Raw genomic sequence first — 23,370 nt, 5'->3', positions numbered from 1 at the left:
TGCATGTGGCTCACGGTGAATGTGTGAGACTTGAGAGCCCTGTAACATGTATAGTTTAGCGGGCTGTGCGTTAGTAATAACAGTCCGTGGGGAAACGCAGTGCTCCGTGTACATTAGTTAAATGGATTAAACAAAGCTTCTGATTTTTTGTATTCGAATTACTTGAGTAACTCGAGGAATCGTTTTAGCCCTAGTTACAGCTAAACTTCAATTTTGAGGTCTAGATTTCATTGTGATCTATCAGTAAATACCAGCTCTTTCCTGCAGAAGGTCACCCAACATTCCATTAAAGATAAGAAATTAACACTCAAAGTATGGATTTCTGACTCATCCTGACACAACGTTTCCTAAAACAGCATGTATTAATCATTCACGCGCCAGAAACCGCGCGCAGACCTTTTAGAAAAGGTCAAGCTTTCAAATGACCAACATTGAATGAAAGAGCGTTAAGAGATCACTAATCACTCTTTGATTGACGCGGAAGTCTTTGTATCATAACTGCAGCGATAATTATGCTGAGTAACAAAAAATGTAACATGTCTGAGCTTTTTCATCCTGAAAGCATCATAATATACATACAAAAGACAAAACGAGGCTGATCGCAAACAGTTTAGAAAACATTTTTGGGCAACTTCAGACTGAAATCTTTCTTGCAGCAAGATATCTCGCAAGATATTTGTGACCTTTCTCGCTGGCAAAATTATAATTACTTATTTTTGGATTTTAATAAGTGTTATTTTTAATTAGTTTAAATGAGGATTATGTGAAGAAGGGGGAGCGGGTGCCACATTCAAACTGGCATTTCATTAACACAGAGATGAAGCAAATGCTAATCACTAGGCCAAAAGCTGACAAACTGAAAATATCATTTTTCTAGCTCTTCAGAATAACTAGTAATAAAGGTGTTATACAGTATATATATATGTCATTAAATTGTTATAACTAGGGTTGGGAATCGGAAATCAATTCCAATTCTGGAATCGGATCCTTAAAGAGAGGATGTTCCAAATCTGTAACTAAACAGTTCTTGGCCACCATTGACTACCGTAGTAAGAAAAATTACAATGGTAGTAAAAAGTGTCGTAGAACTGTTTGCATTCTTCCAAATATCTTTCTCTGTGTTCATCAGAACAAAGAAATTTAAACAGATTTGGAACGGCTAGGGTGAGAAAATGATTACCGAATTTTAATTTTGGGATGAACTGTTCCTTTAAGGTTAGGAATCGGATACTTGATATAAAATTTAAATTTAAATTCCCCTCAACAGTTACTGTATGTACATTTTCGGACAAAAATGTGCATGTGTTGACTTGTGATCTGCTGATATCTCATTATAATTAAACATATTGTTACTATAGTAACCATTGTCTAACTATGGTATGGTATTGCCATAGTTCCTATGTTAATATATATATATATATATATACAGTATACGATTCCCAACCCTAGTTATAACAATTTAATGACATATATATATACTGTATAACACCTTTATTACTAGTTATTCTGAAGAGCTAGAAAAATGATATTTTCAGTTTGTCAGCTTTTGGCCTAGTGATTAGCATTTGCTTCATCTCTGTGTTAATGAAATGCCAGTTTGAATGTGGCACCCGCTCCCCCTTCTTCACATAATCCTCATTTAAACTAATTAAAAATAACACTTATTAAAATCCAAAAATAAGTAATTATAATTTTGCCAGCGAGAAAGGTCACAAATATCTTGCGAGATATCTTGCTGCAAGAAAGATTTCAGTCTGAAGTTGCCCAAAAATGTTTTCTAAACTGTTTGCGATCAGCCTCGTTTTGTCTTTTGTATGTATATTATGATGCTTTCAGGATGAAAAAGCTCAGACATGTTACATTTTTTGTTACTCAGCATAATTATCGCTGCAGTTATGATACAAAGACTTCCGCGTCAATCAAAGAGTGATTAGTGATCTCTTAACGCTCTTTCATTCAATGTTGGTCATTTGAAAGCTTGACCTTTTCTAAAAGGTCTGCGCGCGGTTTCTGGCGCGTGAATGATTAATACATGCTGTTTTAGGAAACGTTGTGTCAGGATGAGTCAGAAATCCATACTTTGAGTGTTAATTTCTTATCTTTAATGGAATGTTGGGTGACCTTCTGCAGGAAAGAGCTGGTATTTACTGATAGATCACAATGAAATCTAGACCTCAAAATTGAAGTTTAGCTGTAACTAGGGCTAAAACGATTCCTCGAGTTACTCAAGTAATTCGAATACAAAAAATCAGAAGCTTTGTTTAATCCATTTAACTAATGTACACGGAGCACTGCGTTTCCCCACGGACTGTTATTACTAACGCACAGCCCGCTAAACTATACATGTTACAGGGCTCTCAAGTCTCACACATTCACCGTGAGCCACATGCATTTTAGACTGTTCACATGCTCACACGTATTTCTCCTGCTGATAAGTAAGTGATAGCTTATTGAAATGGTGAACTGCTATTTTACTCAGTTTTAGACTATTTTGCGAGGGAAACTTGTTTTCCGGCTGCATTGAGTCCGTAAAACTAGATGCGGACTAGCGGATGCCGAATCCTGTTATTTACACATGTCATCTGGCTGTTCTGCATGTCTGAGTGAATGAACTGCACAGTTTAACATGCTACACGCGTGATGCTCATGAATTTGTCTGCGTCTGCACTTTATGAGGACACGAGGACATGAACGTCATTGAGTGAAGAAACAGACATACTAAAAAATAAGCGTCTTCCGGCAACCTGCCAAAATAAAAGTCCGGTTAACTTGGTATTTTATGTGGACAAATATATGACTATTTAATAGTAAAAAAAATAACTAAAACTAATTTAGATAAACCAAATGCATCATGCATAAGCTCAAGTTAGTTGTTTACCTTTGAAATTATTCTTTCTCTTCTTATTAATGTTTCTTATTTATACATTTGTATTATATTGCATGTTGAATGTAATATGGCAATGTAATGTATTAAATGGGTTAACTTTTCACAGATATTAATGTATGCAATTTCAGCAATAAAAAAAATGTTTTTCTAAAAAGGAAACATTAGTTGTTCATTTTAAGAGACCTGTCTTATTTTCTCTTGCATACAGTATTTATTATTGCTCTTTAATAAAGAAAAGTATTTATTATCCGAATACATGATTAATCGATGGAAAATCAGTAGAATACTAGATTATTAAAATAATCGATAGCTGCAGCCCTAGCTGTAACCTCTTTTAAATCTGTTCTTAACCCGGAGGAGAGTGAAATCTAAAATCAACATCAGTAGCTTTGTAAAAGAAAAATACAATATCACACTAGCAGAGTGCTGGTATGGTGGTATATCAGTATGTTTATTTTCAGCTTTAGGTTATTGTCATGGTCCTGCCTTCCTGTTCATGATTTTCTAGTCTTGTGGCAGGATCATGACAGATCCCTTGTGTTTAGCGTGAGAAAGTCATGGTTTGTTTACCATTGACATGCCATGTGCTTTCTCGTGTCTCGTCATTGGCCCCGCCCCTCTCGTTCCCCGTATTTCTTTCCTGCAGTGTCTCATACCCTCACCTGCCCCTCGTTATCTTCCCTTTATCTGTTTCCCTTTAAAATGCCTGTGTGTCTTCTGTCCTGTGCTAGTTCGTTTTGTGCCATCCACAGTGTGAGTCGTGTCTTGCATGAAAACCTTGTTGGAATACTTACCCTGAAACCGGTTCTGGTTTTCCCTGTCTTTTGGTTAGTCTTGTTGTATGTTTATTGTTAAATCTAGTTTTGGTTTTCTTTGATGCCCCATCGAAGGAAGTATTTATTTTCTGCTTTTGTTTAGTTCAATCGTGTCGGTTTTGCCCCATCGTGGGTTTTTGGTTCATTTTCTGTTTGTTAAAAAAAGTAGTGTGTTAACCCCTTCACTGCCGCTGCCTGCGCTTGGGTTCTTCCCCCTACAAATCATGACAGGTTATCATAGAGTGCTGATATACTGTTGTAACTGCACAATTGCAAGTGTGATATTGCTTTAATACAACAGCTCAATGGACAATCGAAAGTAGGCAATAAGTGAGGGAAAAGGGAATGTCCCGAAAAACAGTGTCTCCAGAGAGAGAGCACTTCGAGGCCTGTCTGTGTCATGACAAGTCTGCTGAGGAAATCAACTTTGCTCTTATATCTCGTGCAGTTCTCAGTCAGGATGATCTCCATGTCCTCCTTACATGCTATAAATGATCAGTGCCTGTGGTCTTTGATTGCATATTTTAGTCAAACAGAACAATCAAACCTGTCCTCCAATAATAATAAAAAAAGGCCCCATAGGTAATTTGTTCCAGCAGCATATTACAACCTAGTTAAGTTTTAAAGTTAGATATTAGCCTGTATGATCTTGTGAAATCAAGTTTAACTGTCACAGTCCATACAAATGCTTGTTTGTTTATACGTAATATACTGTACATAATCCCTTACTCACTGTGTTTAAAATATTAAATTCTCAAAACCTGCTTTTACATTGATGTATTTGACAGACGGTGACTTATAATGCATTCAAGGCATACATTTTATTAGTAATTAAAAATTACTAATAAATTTAATTTCCGGGGATTGAACCAATTATTCTTGCGCTGCTAACATGAAGCTCTACCAACAGAGCTACATCAAACAATCAGATTGGCTGACTTCCATTAGTAACTTCAACCATCGATAAGTAAGGTGTTTTCTTATATTGTGTCTAATATTATGGTATAAAATATATCTAATGGTAAATGACATGTAAAAACTAAACAAAAGTGTGATTTGATCACTTGTTTTAATGTCAGTCAAATTTACCACAAAGCCCCGGACCTTTGCCCCAGTCTAATATCTGGCTATGTGAGTCAAAACAGCTTTTCCTTTTTAATATAATGCAAAATATCTTTATATATGTGGTGGATTCCATATTTATTGATTGGTTTTTCTGTCAAATTGAAACAGGGAGAGCTGTTTTGAATTGACAGAGAAAAGCTTTGTTTTTTATTATTGCATTTGACACTAAACATGTTCATTTTAACACTCACCCACAGCCTACTACTGCTTATCACAATGAAGGAAAAATCTGTTGTTTAAGACCAATGAGTTATTTTTTGGTTTCACTATATACATTATGAGAGATCATTTAATCAAACAGCTGATGAAACACAGAATTCAGATGAATGCATTTGCCCTCAGAGGCCCAACCATTATTTTTTATATATTCATATTACCAGATAACTATTGCAAAATAATAACACTTTCCTTCCAAATTCGTAAAATGTCACCACAGTTATAATTAAGTCTACAAGTACAATTCCAGCAAGCTAGGAGGCTAGAATTTACTTATGGTCATTTTAGACCTGCACTGTCAAATATTTGAAAATGTACATTGAAATGTACAGTTACAACGACCTTCCTAGGTGAGGTAGAAGATTAAAACCTAATCCTAGAGTGGCCTACATACACTATAAAGGTCCACCACCCGGAAGAGTTTGGTTCCACCCTGGTGTTCTGAAAATATGACCTACCAGCTCAGGATGAACTACCAGTAGCTGTCATGTTTAAAATTAAAATATATGTAGCACATCTTGTTTGTCATGATCCAGTCTGTGTTTGCCCTGTGTATTGTGGACTTTTATGTTACTTCCTGTCCTATGTCATATCTTGTAGTCCTTTGTAGTTCTGTTTTCTATTGGTTCTTTATGATTGTCTATCCGGGTGTTTCTTGTCTGTTTGTTGTCCTCATTAGNGAAATCAATTCCAATTCTGGAATCGGATCCTTAAAGAGAGGATGTTCCAAATCTGTAACTAAACAGTTCTTGGCCACCATTGACTACCGTAGTAAGTAAATTTTCTGCCAGTACTTTATCCGTTTTTTACGGGATTTCTTTTTTACAGTGTATAATGTAGAGTTCACATTGAAAGTATAGGTTATCAGCAAATAAAGCTTTCAATTTATTGTCAAAATGCTGCACATAAAATACATATTTTATTGCAAACCAGTCAATAAGCAGGCAAAATGGCTATACAGGAAACATCTAAATGTTTACTTTACAACTTTGGAGTCGAAACTGGGATTTAATAAGAATCGTAATAACGATACCCAACCCTAGTTGTAACATTTCAGACGTTCCCATATCCCATCTTCCCAGTCTACAGATGTTATATTTGAACTAACAGTCATGACATTTTATGTCAAGTCTCTCCCTCAATCTTAAAATAAAGAGTGTATGAGGGCTACCATAAGCACATATTATTTCCTATAACCTTTGCCAGAGACTCTTTCACAGCATGAGGACAACATGACTGTTGGAACAATGGAACATCACAAAAAACCTGCTCCTCCAAACAGAGAGAGAGAGAGAGAGAGAGAGAGAGAGAGAGAGAGAGAGAGAGAGAGAGAGAAACCCCCGTAGGATATGTCTGAGCCAGAGTAAACAAAACACACACCGGTCTCCCCTTGCTAGGAAACAAATTAAATGGCAGGGAAAGTCTCTAATGGCTTGAAGAGGTGTGTTTCATCTGGCTGTGGGAGAAGAACAAGGGCTTTGATTAACATGACATACCCTGACCTAACAGACTGAGCTAGAGAAAGACACTGTGGTAAATACTAATAGGAGATTTATCTGACCCAGGATATTATAGCATGAATTATTGATTCGATCGGAGGTGTGCACCGGCCCGTTACTGCACCAAAATGAAACCCCAAGTGGTGTTTACTGTCGAAATGAACTCTCTTTCTTAGACATCATGGCCACCTGTGTAAGATGAGAAGTAATATGAAGATGTGCACTGCAGCTCCAGTGGGAAATCATTTTTGGGGTATAGGTCATTTTACACACCCTCATATGAAAAAACTGTGTGGGCTGGCTGGTTTCCTCCACTTTACCACTTCCACTTTTGTTTAGCGAAAGACCAGCACTGGTACTTTTAGAGGGTCTTGGAAAAGGGGCACAGATCGAGCATCCATCATAATGTTTCTTATCAGACAGAAGAAAGGCTTTAATAATAGTAGGTCTACTACTAGGAGCTCGGGGTTGTGTTGCTTGGCTGCTTCATTCAAATTGCTTTCAACCCTTTGACTGGTTTTAATGTCTTAGAAATCTTCATAGTATTCACAAAAATGAAAGGAGGTGAAATTGAATTACTGAGATGTGTTAATAATTACCCTTTAAGAAGCTCTATGCACACATTCTGGATCACTAATACTGTCTCAGTGACCCGTTTTGATTGAATTCATAATAACTGACTTCTTTGTAACACTGAATTGTGCGGTTTGGATTAACCTGAAGTCATGTTTGAGTAGGCATATATTGGTTGGAATTCATTTAGAGCAGCTTTATGGTGATTGATTTTCTAATAACTGTAACACATACAAATTTTCCTTACAGTAGATGCTGCAAGGAAGTTTATGTATAAGGTACAAAGGTCATGGAAGAAATATTACTCACCCCATTTACAGGGTAGGCTTTCCAGCTCGATTCTCCCAGCACGTCTGTAGTGTCCAAGAGAACCACTATACAGAAAGAAGGGGAAAAACAAAACATGAAGCTACTGTAGAGTTAACTGTAAAAGGCTCCAGAATTTCAATGACTACAAACAATTTTGTGTACAACATTTCATAAACTGGATTAAAGGGGATGTTAGTTTTCTCATGCCCAGAATAATTTTAGTTCAGTGTTTTTTGCATCTCTAACCTGGTGCATTTCTATGTTGATTGACACAAAAAACAGAATTGTATTTTACCTGCTTGATGAGCTTTCGAATATAAAACCAATTAACTAAAATGCAAAAACAAATGTATGAACAATTGACTTAAGTTTTCTTTTAATTATTTGCTTAAAAAGACTGGCAAACCCACAACTTGAATCGCTTTAATTCAGTCTGATAATTCCTTGAATAAATGACTCACTGAATCTTTAAAAATCCCAACTGATTTGCTAAGTTAATATAGTACTTATTCTAGTTAATATACTTTTTCAACTGGGAGCACTGTCCCTGACTGCCTTATCATGGGGTCCGAGACAATATCCCTAGTGGTCTACCTGAAATTGACTGCCTCTCAGCCAACTTTGTCAGGGTGTGGAGACAGAATTTCACAAAACTTTATTAAAATAAACAAGGGAAAACAAAACCCACAAGGGGGTAAAACACCACAGAACTAGGGAAACAGAACAAAAAATGACTTGACTGGACTTGTACAATACACTTGACAATAAACTTGACATGAATGAATTTAACTTGAATAGAATTAACTACCCTAGTGAAAAATAAATATACTAAAATGTATCTGAAATACATTGAATTCATGCTAAGTATACTGCAAATCCATTTACATCTTACGTACTTAATGAATATACACTGCAATTGTATTTGTGGTATACTAAATTGGTATACTTAAAGTCTGCTAAATTGGAACAAATAATTTTGTACTTAATATACTTTAATTGTGCAGAAATAGTGATACTAAAGATACAGTGTATTTGATTGTGCTAAAGTGGAACTATTGCAAATATGCTTCAGGTACAATTTAAATATCATTGAAAGATTGATTTTATTGAATAATCATAAAATCCTTATCAAAAGAGACATTTGAACACATTTTTATTAAAACACATGGCTTAATATGAAGAAAAGTGCATTGTGTATAAATAGTACTCCAAATAAATTTTAATTATAATTTTATATCAGTAAGTCATGTCACTAAATATCTTAATACATTTAAACTATACTTAGTATGAAATAAATGTATTTTAAATTAATTGTTTTTTACTAGGGTAGGCTCAACGAAACTAAACTTGACCAGAGTTGGGAAGTAGCACAATGCATGAACCAGCAAAGGACAGCAAAATCTAGGGCAATAAATAGGGAGCAAATAATGAGGGCAAAAGGTGAGGGGCATGAATCAATAACAAGATAATTAATGATGAAATGAAGGGGCGGGGCCAGGAGACAGGAAAGGCACACCAAAAACAAACAATGGCCATGTGCTTCCACACAAAACATGTGGGTCTGTCACGATCCTGACACAAGACTAGTAAGCAAGACTGAGAGAGAGAGACAAACTTAACATAAGGATATATGTTTTAGACGCTGTTAATTTTAGAACTTGATCAAATTTACTCAACATTTAAATGATTACAAGTTTCTTTTGTAATAGATGGTTTGTTTTTGTTTTTAAAATAGGAATATTTTTATGTTACCATAATAAGGAATGTTTAATGCATTATATGCATTGCTGTGGGGAACTGCATTGTTCTAGCAAATGCAATTAAATAATAAATAAGCAAACATCATACTTACAAGGCAAGGATACCAACATAATGCAGTGACAGAGACTCTTAATAGATCCCTTTCACTTTGACATACGTATGACACGTTTAGAAAAATTACAAAATGACGATTCGTCAAACCTGTCAATCATCAGGATCATCAATCAGTCATCATCATCATTCATCAAACTATCAAATACATGAACACAGCATTTAACCAGCAAGCTAAAAAAGTTTCCACAACTCTGATATTTTGAGTACCAGTCTGAATCAGTCTGATTCAGACTGGTACTCAAAATAAAAAACAGAGTCATTAGCTCACCCACGTATGCCGTTTGATAATATGAATGTAAAATTTACCTTGTCTCTACACCACGGCTTAATCACAGTATCTATCAATACAGTGTGTTACAGCCACAGAGACTATGTGTCATTCTCTCTCAGACTTAGCTATAATTTCATCAAAATGCAGAGCTGACCATTTAAACACAGACACATATTTGGATTCAATTAAAAAAACATTATATTTAAGAAAGTTACTTTAAAAGAGACTAAGCAATGTTTTCCTTTTTTTCTTGATACAGATACAGTACACGTACACTCCGTGAGATGAAAATTATGTCAATAGTCACAGTCACCTCATGGATGCAGACATTTTAAGATAACACAAGCAGCTGAATATCTTTGCTTTTTCTCAAATCATCGCAGAATGAATTAATCACAGCTAACTGTAAATAACAAATTCTACAATTGTATCTGTGCATATAGACCAAGACCATTAGCCAGTGCAACATAAAAAATAAATAACATCATACACAAAGTATTACTAAAATTGCACCTTTAAATGTTTTAGTTCTGGTGTATTTACTGCAACTGATCATTAGTCTCACTCATTACAGCAATATGTTGAATATGTATGCAATATGAATATGTGTGTGTAATACTGTGCTAATATGTAGCTTATTTGTATATGTGTTGTCAAAGATGCAATATAATTGGTCCTCAATGAGCTGTCTGCAGACAGACTAAGCACTACTGTTCGCCCTGATCAAATTTACTTGATAATGTCTGATAATTGTGCCTGGAAGTGATGGATCTGTGTTACTAACACACCCAAACAGAAAAATGTGAATAAGAGGGTTAGGCACTTTGGCCACTCAACCAAAATCACATTACATTCCTGTCTAGACCCAGTGTCTGTGTCTCGAGTCATATTATCCCTAAATTTCCGACCTCGCTTTCCCTCTGACAATGAAGGGAGATTAAACATGTCTGCAAAAATAGCGAGACGGAGTGATCAATTTGTAATGACTTTATTAAGAGATATTTACAAGGCAGATTAGGCCTAAGAGCAGTCTATGAAGCAGACAGAATTGGTGAAAGTTTGGTGTCAATCCCTCATGGGAATTCCATCAGTCATGAAGAATCTTCGTCTTACTGCTAGTTTAATAACAGCAAGTGTCAATAAAACAAGTCTAGTGCAAATCAGAAAGAAGTGAGGTAAAATGGTATTGCTATGCCCTGGAAATGTTATGAAATAAGTTGCACTGATACACTCATGCCAAGTATTGATCTCTTTTAGTATTATTCTTATCTTTCATAACGTAGCTTTGTCAGATTATCACAAAATGAATGGTCTCTGTTGCAAGTTCTTTTTTATTGTGGTAGTGATAGAAATGTATTGATATCACGGGTGTCACAGGTACCTGTAATGATAATAACCGTGATATAAAAAACATGTTTATTGATACTGTGTCAATTCTACACATGATATTGTAAATAATTCAGCACCCGTTCAAAGTTTTTCCACTGGAAGCGTGACTAGTTCAATTTTGACTAATGGCATAACTTGTAAAACATTTAAACACACCGTGCTAGCACTCACCGCTAACTATTTTGACCATGGTAACCGTGAAGTGAAAATCGGATACCGTGAAAGCGCTGTTGAATAAAGTCGTATTTTCAGAGGTCAATTAAATGTCTGCATTTTTGTTTACATATTAACATTAATATTAAGCCGTACATTCACATTAACTTTTCACACATACAGTATGAAATCTATCAATTGCATCAGTTTACAGGTAAATTGTATCATATAAATATAAGTAAAAATATTTTTCTTGAAACTGGAAAATAGTGCAAAATGCGTGTTAAGAAGTTTAATTTACATTCCCATAAACCAGCATTTAAGCACAGAGTTAGTTTAATGTACAGCCCTGTCAATCTATATAAACAAACTGTAAAACAAAAAAATGAAGACAGCACAGCACATTCAAATCACATGCACTTAGAAACTGGCGAATGTAATGCTGCCAACGGTAAGTGGCTTTCCAGATGGGACAATTACTGATGGTCTTATTAGAAAAGGCAGAGCGGGTTGTCTTGTTGCAGCCAAATCTTTATAACTAGTGTTGACAAGATCCGCAAGCTTCATTTCAAACCAAATCAACTGCTGAATGTTTGTTGTCTCTCTTCCTCAGCGTGGAGAGTGAGACATCAACAGAGACACATCAGAAGTGGCAGCTAGCGCCTATGTCTGTCTGTAGAAATCGAGAGTCCCTAAAGTAGGCCACATGGAAAAGGGAAAAAAGGAAAAGCTTAGGCAGGAAAAGCTTGAGTATCTGGGCTGCCTCAAGAGTCTACGTGTGTCTTTGATGTGCCGTATCAGAAGGTTTGAATTTGGGTTTAGCTTTAGCTTTACAAGGTGATGGCTGGATTTTGGTAGAACATGCCATTAAGTGACACATTTAAAGGTTAAATCCATATACTTAACTCATTCAGCGTAAACTCAGCTATAAGGTAGGCTTGTAGTTAAATAAAGTCTTTTTCTAATCCACATCTTCACAGTTAAGGACTGCTAAAAATAGCAAGCGGGACCTTTCAATTTATCACTTGAATTTCAGCATCAGATGCACCAGTGTTGGAAATAGCACAGGGATGTACTGTAGAAATGTCAATGCCCTATTAGTTTTTGTGTGCATTTTTAGAACTAGGCTTATTGATATTTAAATATTAAACTCAAAGGGAAATTTTGTGTAAAACAGCACCGACATCAAATACAGAAAGCAGTATGTTGGCTAAAATGTCATTTGTGCTGTGAGTTTCAGCTGGACAGCTTTCATGTTGCTACAGACAATTGTAGCTTCAACCTATACTGTGGCACTGATGAGAAAAGTATTCTAGGATATAAAAAGATTGCAATGCTTGTCAATTTCTGCTTTTAGTAGCAGCATTGTAGTATTGATTAGTTATCGATCTCCAGTCTAGGGGGAATGAATCCAGATAGCATGGTGCAGCTACAGCCATTTGTCCTTAAATAATCATGGGTGTGAAGACTGATTCGGTGTGATTCAGGTAAAGAGTGATTTAAATCATTCTTTATCTAGATGTTGTACTGACCAGTACTGACAGGGTTATCTAAAACATAAACAGTTTTAAATTAAGCATTTAACCCTTTCACACACAAGTACTGAATTCCATGCCTGACCCTCAGCCGTGAGTTTTTAAGGTGCGATGCGAAGCCGGAAACAGCAGCTAAAAAAAGGGCTGATAATAAAATGATATATACTAGATATAAGAAACACACTGGTATAGTGTTTAGAATCTGTGCTATTAATAGTTGGCTGTAAGCTAACTATTTCGGCTGCCAATCCGTTTAAAACAGTGGTTCTCAAACTTTTTGTTGTAAGGCCCCCTTTGTGTTAAGTGCATCGCTTTGCAGCCCCCCATATAAAGACGTATAATCTTAAACTTAGAATTTTTATTAAACCAAAATCATTCAGTTATACAATGCTGGAACCTCAATTCTTTTGGTTGGTGGTGTCATTTTTCTGATGTTTGATTGCATAAAATCTATGATAAATTTCTATATTTCATAAAATGCCACAAAATCTGTGACCCCCTGGATCCATCTTGGGGCCCCCCAGGGGGCCACGACCCCCGGTTTGAGAACCACTGGTTTAAAAGACTTGAAACAATGCGCTTTCAGTTTGCTGCTAACACAATAGCGTGTTGGCGATCGCTAGTGATTCATTTATATGTTTTCCTAAAGTGGCAAAAACCTTTATCAAAGCGCTTGTTTGGGTGTCTGTGAAATATATAAACGCATAATGTGCTTAAAAAGAGCATCAGAGGAGCTGCATGTAAGGGAAAAAGCTGATTGTCCAGCACCTCTAACTGTTAGCAGCGGTTAGCAGGAAATCACAGATTGTTCTCAAATCACACGTGTGATCGTACGGCTCAAGCCGTTAAATAGTTGTATAAATTAAGTACTGTATCTACAAATATATTGGAGATAATTATCACCATGAAAACAGCATCACACGAAAGGTTAAGACCCCATTGTAGAAACTTTATTTTTAAGGCAAACCTGTCTTACAATACTGCCGTTACTACAGTAAGTTAAAAACATCTGGTTATGTTATCGCAACCTATTGGCCTCATTAAGGTGGTTCACTCAAATCAAAAACAGCTTTTACTGGCCAAATGATACAATTATATATACCTGTATATATATATATACACATATATATATACATATATATACTGTAACTGTATAAATTATACGGCATTTTACGTCCCCATGCAACACCATCCAACGTTCCCTCCAGAACGCCATTCCTGCTCTTACGGCCATGAAGGCACTTCATATTATCAATTTCTTTAAGAATGGTTAACATTATCCTCATTTCCCGTTCGGAAAACAAGCTTTGAAGCCATCAAAGCTCTGTTTGGTAATTCTTATTCAGAGTATTGTCTTAATCGTGTTAATATCGGAATATTGTTGTCCATGGAAACGTAGTCAAAGTTTGATTTTTAAACCATTAATTTCACTATGACTTCAATCTTTGACATGACCTTACTCAGTCCATATTAAATATGTCAAGGTTATATTATCACAGAGCGTTCTTTCCACTATATAAGGTTATATTATCATAGAGCACTCTTTAAACTATCTAAGGTTATATTATCATAGAGCATTCTTTACACTATGTGATGTGATTTTATATAGAAAACTGTTTTCTAAGGCAAGATCACATTTTGTAAAGTAAAATTTATTTATGAGTAATACTCTGTTTAATGAGGGAGAAATTACTATGTGCACCTTTAAGTGTATAGAAAAGTTTTAGAACAAAGCTTTTAATTAATTTACTTTTATTCATCTTATTCAAAGGGACTTTCTGTACAATATTTGCACGGATAATTCTTCTGAATATCCGAGGTTAAGTGCTTTGCTTGAAAGCACAATATTGATGATCCAAATATTACAGAACATTAAGCTCTGGACTGTTTCAGGGACAAAAGCTGTTCATATGTCAGCTTGGTGCATTTTGAGTAAAACAAAAAAGGATAATATCAGAGATACAAGATCGGCAAAGATGAAAGTTTCCAAAAAAAAACTTTGTATTCAAGGGTCTCTTTTTTAAGTCAAATCTTCAGTCATAATAAATTAATTTCACAGTATAATGCTCTGGACTTGAACCAACAGCATGCGCTGCCTTACTAAGATCTGACATTTAACCAAACTGCCTTAACAAATTCTTTTAAATCTTGGCTCAGGCTGATAATAATGACTTGTAAAAGAAAAAGAGAAGCGTGTGTGAGTGTGACAAGAAAGCTGAGATCCATGAAACTCATGTTCGCTTCTTTTACTCTGAGATGAGAGATGAGGAAGAGAAAGGTGACATTTGAAATTTGATTGTCACAACCGGAGAAAAATGGCCCTTTGTTGAACGCTTGAGATAAATTGATCTGATAAGGACAGCGCTGCATGCATTACTGGTCTTTAGCCAGACATTTGGTGTATCTGAGACGGCGTGGAAAAGAGGGAAAGGGAAGCTCTGGGGTTAAGGCTAAAATCACATTGCACAGACAGGGCTTGGAAATGTCAAGGTAGTGCTGGACGATATGGCCAAAATTGATATTGAAATATATTCATGCATTTCAGTCAATACAATATAATTCCGATAACGATATAAACAATATTATAATTACAAATTATCTGTTGAACTCCTATAACCGAGCACATTACTCCCACATTACAACACCTGCATTGGCTTCCGGTTAAATATCGAATTAACTTTAAAATCCTTCTCCTCGCTTATAAAGCACTCAATAATTTGGCTCCTCCCTACTTAGCAGAACTCCTTTGCAATTACACTCCGACTCGCACTCTCAGATCATCTGCTGCACTTAAACTTGTATTTAGCCTGTATTAATTGTCTTTAATGATGATTGTTGTTATTGTTGACTGTTTGCTGTACGGTGTCCTTGAGTGTCAGTAAGGCGCCTACAAATAAAATGTAGTAGTAGTAGTATTACAAAAAGTAAAATGTAATCTAGAAGTTGAGAGAGCCCTCTGGAACAATACAATGCTGGTCAAAATCATTCTAGATGCCAGCAGTGTGCAAAGCTACATATGATTATTAGAATAAAATATTTTTTAATAGGACTGTGCCCTTACCTTGTGTAAGTTTCAAATATTAGAATCATGTTTACCAATAAAATTGAGAATAACTTTTCTAAATGTGCTTCAAAGCATAATTGCATAACTTCAAATGTGCTTTAAAGCATTGGCATATTTTCAAAGCTCTACAGGGGCACAGGCCCCCCATTACTTGACACTTTTTCTTTTGAAATATTCTTCTAAATTAATCATTTTCAATTATTAACGTCCACTGTTTTTTTTTGTCAAAACTTTATACAAGATCTCCCATGCTCATGCCATGAAATTGACATTGAGAACTGTTTAAACTTGTTCGTGTTTGTTTTCTGAAAGCAAGCATTAGTAAGTTGCAGATCCGTTTTGTAAATGAATATACGGACAAAAATGATCAATATTAAACTTAGCCCGTGTTTACACTTGACTTCTTTTTCGAAGCTGCTAGCGTCTGTTTCAGAATATAATCCTATGGAGTAAACCCTGTTTTCAAAAACGTCCTGGGCGCTTTTTTAAACGCCAGCTCCGGAGTCTTTTTTTGCAGCTCAGATGGTCTTTAGGCTCGATTCACATTTCGCGTCTAAAACCGCGCGCAAAACGTGAGACGCGCTGCTTTCTCCTTTTTTACAAAGCGCTCCGGCAGTTGCGCACGCAGAGCGTCTGCCGTTGCTAAGTAACCATGGGCCACGATAGCCGTTGAGACGAGGATGTATAAACAAATGATATTTGGATTATATGCACTGAAAATACCTTGCAATAACTCTGCTACTAGATTTAGTTATGCTGTGATCATCTGTGTCCCCATCTTCATTGAGCTTGTCTATGGCCCTGTCCCAAATGGCACACTTGCGGTCTCGTGGACTTAAATTGCGCGTTGTCGCCAACTCTACGAGTCTGTAAGGTGTCCCATTTGTCTTTTTAGAGCTCAGAAGTCTACTCGCGAGCGCCTCCTTTGTGTCCTCGATGCGGTCTTCGGCGAAGCCCGCATTGACGCAGACTCCACTGAAGTCCCCTACCCAGGAATCCTTGCGAGCGCCCAATCACAGAACGGATGGGAGGAGTGTTGTGGATGTCAGACATATACGTAAACATGACGGATACATTTTTAAATGTACGTTTTGATAAAATTCAAAATTAATTTATTAATTAGTTACTTATTCATATTATTGCTTATTTATTTTTTATTATGCCAGCTATTCAAGAATAAAAACTTTTAATGCAGTGCATTTTCTTACTTAAGGTAATAAGCCATGTTTTGTTGTAGATCTATATCTAGTTGTCTCTGGGCTCTGTAAAGCTAATCAACACAGCTTCTTTATTATAGAGAAATATTAAATAACAACATATATGCATATTAAGAAGTGTATACAGAAGAATAGTGTATACAAACAAATACATATACACAAGTTGCATTTACGTCATGACAAATGAATGCATTACAAACATAAGTATCTATTAGAGATGCACCGATTGCAATTTTCTTTGCCGATTCCGATTTTCTATCCACAAACTATAATTGACAGTATACTGTATATAAAACCATATTAACTTTTCTTCAATACACATTTTTTTATTTTCAATGAATAAATGATTAAACATTACAATTTCCCCAAATTTCCCTAAATGCAGTTCTCCAAGCTGCATTAAATTACAGAATCTTCTCTTTTCAAAACAACTCTTAAATTGAATAACTCTGTGACTGAAAAGAAGTACAAATAATAAAATATAACTAAACATGTCTCTTAATTTACCTTTTTCATTTTTGTACTCATCTCACAAAAGTCTAAGATAACAATAAAATACTTCAACTTTATTCTCGTCTGTTTCCGTTTATGAAACTAACATTGCTTTATTTTATTTTTTCTGAAATGTAAAATAAATTGTCTTTATCTTGTGTCTGTAGTATTAAAAGAAGTGGGTTGGTTTTTGCTGCAACTTCAATAAAAAAGTAAAAAATCTTATGAGTGAATTCTACTCTAAAGATGTATATGTATTTGCAGTTTTTTGTGTTAGTAAAGAACTCAATCAGATATATATCACATATATTGGTTGATTTATTCATTTTTTTATATTTGGGATTTTTAAAAACAAGTAGAAGTCGTGTTGAATGTCATTTTACCTAGGTGAAATTCACAGTTTTAACGTAAGACAAGGAATCAGGTTGAGTGGAATTTACGTTTGTTTTACACAGAGTGAACGACTTCAACATGAGTTTAGCATGTGTCAGAGTTTAGCATGATGCTAGTAGCATCACTGTTAGCATACATACCCCATGTAGGCGGAGCAGCGAGATGAACTACAGTGCACCTTTTTGTCTGTACAGTACATGATGCGTGTGCACGCGCGTGCAGTCAGCGGATATGAGAGATGCGCGTCTGTCAGAGACTCGCGGTCCGGTGGACCCACATGCGAGTATTCGAGCCGTGAAAGACAGGCTGTGCGCGCGCACGTTTACATGTTTACTTGCGGCTTTGAGTGTACTGACGGCTGTGACGTTCTTGCCCGCATCACGGGAAACAGAAGATCGGCTTGGAATCGGCGAGACGTGAGACTGACCGGCCGGTCATACGAAAAACCGGCCGATTCCGATCTCTGGCCGGTCAGTTGGTGCACCTCTAGTATCTATGTATAATGCTCGGGTGGTATATCAACATATGAAATACAGAACAATAAAAACCGGCAGCTCCAGTCCCAAATGACAACCAGTGGTCGACTTCACGCGGCACTGCGCAGACTGATCAGCGAATGACAACAAAGTACCGCGAGAGAGATTAGAAAGCACCGCTTGCTCTTTCCGGTGTGATGACCTCAAGTCTGTTCCAAAATGCACTACCATGTACCCTTGTGAACTCGTGCCTAGTGCCCTATAGGTCTGCACTTCCTGACGTCATCAAGTGTGGACTCAGAGGAGGTCCACAAGACCGGAGCGCGCCATTTGGTACAGGGCCTATATTGGCTGGTTGGTTGTTGTCACATGACCTGCGGTGCGCTTGCGCCTTTCTGAAAATGAGATTTTTTCATCTCGCACCGCATGAGCGTCGCCCCCTATTTGCGCGCGGCTGCCGCGCGTCTACGTTTAAAATAACGAATATGCGCGCGGAAAAGACGCGAAATGTGAATCCGGCCTTAGAGGTTGAAAAAAATTAAACTTTTCTGAAAGAAAAAACGCTCACGTCAATCTCCTTTTCCCCAGCTAACCAATGACAGAGACCTGTCTTATATTGAAATATCGAAAATGTTTTTAAAAACCATATCATCGTTATCGAAATTAATTCTATTGCGATAGTTATTGTTATTGAATTATTGTCCAGCCCTGTCAAGGTGCAATTTACAAATTGATCCTAGTAACAAAAGGAAGTCAATATACGAAAGAAGCTTATCTCTTCAGTTACTTTACTTGAATTGTAACAAATCTTTTTATTCAGCTATAGAAAATATAATCCCTGAAATACCTAAGCAATAAGGACGGAGTGTCTTGTGAGTCAACGCAATGAATTTGAATTTTTACTTTTATTAAACCATAAAAAAATAAATGTACAGCATAATTTTTCCACCACCTTGATCTAATATACAGATAAAAAGATAGATAGACAGCCAGACACACGCACACAAATACACACGGCTGCTGGCAGTACAAAGTCTTTATCCAACTCTTTTCTCTCTCTTTGAAGAGCCATTGAAGTGTTGAAGGTATAAAGCGAGAAACCTCTGAGGTTTGGCTCCACAGTGTCTATAAAATCAATGAGAGCACTCCACGCGGCAATGATAGCAGCACAAACAGGGCGCTGGGCATTAACAGGCCTCTGTTACATTGCACAATTACTGTTTACATAGCGCTTTCTAGACACAGACCGGTGTAGCCTCAAAGCCACTGAAACACGTTCTAACCACTCAAGGTCCCTGAACAAAGGAATACAAATTTTTAAAGCCCAAAGGCTGATGTCAAATTAAAAAAACTGAGACTGGTGATGAAATAGTCAAAGTTTTGACAGAACAAAACTTTGACCTAGTCAGGAAGAGTCACATTGCTGCATGAAAATGAAAGACAAACACATTAACACAAACACATGAACACATCTCAAGACCAATCAAGAACTATATGCGGCAATGCAATCTCATCCACTTTCAATTAAAGGGATAGTTCACCCCAAAATACTCACCCTATAGTTCCGAACCTGTATTAATTTCTTTGTTCTGTTCAACACAAAGATATTTAGAAGAATGTTAGCAACTGAGATTTCTGGGGTAGTCAAAAATGGTAGTCAAAGGTGCCCCAGAACTGTTTGTTTTTCTAAATTCTTCAAACATTTTCTTAATTCTTCAAAACTCTTCTTTTGTGTTTAACAGAACAAAAAACATACAGTATGTTTTTTCTACTGTGTAGTCAATGGTGTCACAAAAATCTCAGTTGCTAATGTTTTTTTTGTGTACGACCAAACAAAGAAATTTATACAGGTTTGGAACAACTTGTGGATGAGTAATTCATGACAGAATTTTCATTTTTGGGTGGACTATGCCTTTAAGTTTAGTTCATTCATGTTAATGATAATTTATAAATATTGTTTTGTTCATGTTTACTGTTTTATTGTTAAACTGTAAGTAATGGTAAAATATACAAATAAAAATGTACTATAAAATGATATATATATATATTTTAAATCATCTTCAATCATTCTACCCACATGCCGCATTCTGCCTGTAAATGGCCACACTTTATCCCACTTTGATCATATCAGGCTGTCACATAAAGATCCAAACAATATCTGTGGAATAAAATGTTAAAAAAACTCTTGTACAATGCTATCTTACATCAATCTAATACCCGTTTTAAAGGTTTTACTGTAGATAATAATTGGAGATTGATTGTCACATAAGGCCATTCTTGCATCAGTGCAAAATGATGGTTTTTAACCTGCACATATTACAGACTAGTGGTTTAATGGTGAGTGGTTTTATAAGCAAGGCATTTAGTTAGAGATTCAGACAGAGCAGTTTGAAGAGGTGAGAAAACAGGAGATTGCGTTGAGCTCTTATACATTTGAAAATATAATCTTCTTTCAAAAGGAAATTTAGTAGTTCAAGGTATTAAATTGTTGTGCAATTTACCATTTTAAGGAATAAATAATTTGAGAAACAAAGAACTGCGTAGCAGTCTTTTGGACATAGTCTATTTAGTGCATCTCCAAGGGCAGGATCATACTTCTATGGCAGTATATTGTGAGGTCAGTAGGCTTGTAAGGTCATCTCTTCAACATTTTTAACGGTGTTGTTCATGTGTTCAAATAAACGGCATCTCTCAATTTCGATTCTGTCACAGTTTCATATTAGACTTGACTGGTATCACATATGTGACCCTGGACAACAAAACCAGTCTTATGGGTCAATTTTTCGAAATTGAGATTTTTACATAATCTGAAATATGAATAATTAAGCTTTCTACTGATGTATGGGTTGTCAGGATCGGACAATATCTGGCCGAGATACAACGGTTTAAAACTGGAATCTGAGGATGCAAAAAAATCTAAATATTGAGAAAATTGCCTTTGAAGTTGTTAATCAGAGGCACTGTAACAGGCCATCCACTCATAAAAATAAAGTTTGTATATATTTAGGGTAGAAAATTTACAAAATATCTTCATGGAACATGATCTTTACTTAATATCCTAATGATTTTGGGCATAAAAGAAATATCGATAATTTTGACCCATGCAATGTATTTCTGTCTTTTTCTAAAAATGTTCCCGTGCTACTTAAGACTGGTTTTGTGATCCAGTGTCACATATATTGTCTAATTTGAGGACAGATCTTCTAAATAACTGCTTTCCATCTCAGCTCTGGAGAAACAGGGATGACTCATAACAGAAAAAAGTTTTAAATGCCTTGCAAGCCAACTTGACTGTTCCCTTCTGCACATCCCACACAAATATGTTCACACATACAGACATAACACACGAGTCACTTGTTCTTGCAATGTTCTCACTCGAAATACGACAATTCTACTCTACAATTTGTTGTGGGAATGACCAGCGCATTTTGCTATTGTAAACAGAAGGGAGGGTTACGGACACACGGAGGGGGAAGGGGACACAGGTGCAACGAGGTGCCACTCAAACTGTTGTTGTTGCCTGCGGTGCGCCGTTTCTCGCTGCAATAGTCCCATAGGCAGACAATGCAGAGCACAGATAACAAAAGTAAACAGTGTGTTTATAATCTTTCCTGTAATGGGTTGCAGAGTAAAACTAAGTATAATGTCATCTTCCAAATGCATTTATAATGTTAACCTGAATGCAAGTTTAGTGCACCTTCGCGCACAAAATGATACATTCAAACACCGTGACAGCATTACATTTTAATGATAGCGTATTTGCTTAAATTGATTATAACTCACCATGGTTTGGATGTCCGGGGTCCGACAACATCAATCCTGGTAAAGCAATTATGAAGAAAAATCTTTGAAAAGTCATTTTTAGCATCCAGTTGCGCACGCAAGTCGGTAACTAAAAAGAAGAACCCTTGTCATAAAATCCCCTAGTTTATTTCCTTAAATTATTTATACCGGGTTCGCGCCGTCAACCTCCTCGTTCCCTGCACCGCGAAAACGCGGATAGAGCGCGATGGAAATGCCAGCCCATTACGCACAACTACAGGCGCCTCTTGGAAAACGTACAGAATTTAAACCACAAAAGACGACGCAAAGTGGACAATGAGTTACCGCTGATGCTCCCTGGTTGTCAACACCTGATATAACCTATTGTCATAAGTGTGTTCTCCAGTCGTCAATATCCATTAACGGTTTTCCCCCTCTATAGGTTAACTCACGCTTCCCTGACGCCGCTACAGTCGCGCTGTCGATGTAAGACTGAAGAGTATCACGCGTCTACAAACTTAATCACTCAGTCTAGCCACGCAGACGAATCTGACACGAGAGCTTTTGCGATGTTCAGGAGCACGAAACGCGATCTTGAGGTGAAAACACAAATGACTTGTGTGGAGCTCGTCAGAGGACTGGTTCAGCACTAGAGGGTGTTCGTCTCCACTGCGCTGTTTCGCTCCACCGTCCTGTTAAGTCTAGCAAAGTCCAGCTATTTAAAACAAGACGTGTAGTCCGTCTTACTGTCTTCTTGACTGCCTGGATAAGTTTATTTGGTCCGGATCTCATGTGGAGTCTTTTAGGACGGAAACTTCTGCAAAATCACTTCTTAAAATATTGCTTGTTTTATCATATTGACACATCTGCTTTTGTGATCCACTTCATTGTGCTGTTCAGATGCTGAAACATTTCTTTAGCCTTTTCATTAACACGTTGTTCAAACTGAGGGAAACTGTGCAAAGATGTGTCCTAAATTAGGTCTGTTTAGTTTGATCTAAATTTCTTACAAGTCCGACTCCAGAGTCTATCTGGTTGCAATGCCTGTGTAATTCAGACGTCTAACTGGCGTCTATGGGTCTCGGATGTGAAAATAACTCCTTCCTTCCCTCACATATCCTATGCAATCCATTCAGGAAGGTTATTTTTAAGCAGGCATTTAAAGGTCATTTGATGCTATCATGCATACACAATATGCTGAATGTAATTTATTGATTGACTGGAGACATGAGGTTTTATAGGTTTTTAACAGCTCACTTCATTCAGTGTTTGATTATATGCTGGCTAAGCAGCAGAAATGCAATATATGTTTGATCACC

At 36.6% G+C, this 23,370-nt stretch overlaps 1 protein-coding gene across 2 annotated transcripts in view; it reads right to left on the bottom strand.

Moving 5' to 3' along the window:
* The window catches only part of epha6 (eph receptor A6), a 115,264-nt gene extending 92,496 nt beyond the window's left edge, over nucleotides 1-22,768 (bottom strand). Inside the window, exons 1-2 of one of the 2 annotated variants that reach the window (XM_057330912.1) lie at nucleotides 22,073-22,768; nucleotides 7,425-7,489 (exon numbers count right to left, since the gene is read on the bottom strand). In XM_057330912.1, coding sequence (XP_057186895.1) covers nucleotides 7,425-7,489; nucleotides 22,073-22,157 — 150 coding nt within the window. In that variant the 5' untranslated portion in view covers nucleotides 22,158-22,768. The remainder of the gene's footprint in view (nucleotides 1-7,424; nucleotides 7,490-22,072) is intronic. The other variant, XM_057330911.1, reaches the window with a different exon arrangement.
* Nucleotides 22,769-23,370: the final 602 nt, after the last annotated feature.

This window comes from Triplophysa rosa, linkage group LG4 (assembly GCF_024868665.1).
Source record: "Triplophysa rosa linkage group LG4, Trosa_1v2, whole genome shotgun sequence".
NCBI lineage: Eukaryota > Metazoa > Chordata > Actinopteri > Cypriniformes > Nemacheilidae > Triplophysa > Triplophysa rosa.
Note: the sequence above shows the minus strand (reverse complement) of the source record. Positions and strands in the feature narration are given on the sequence as shown.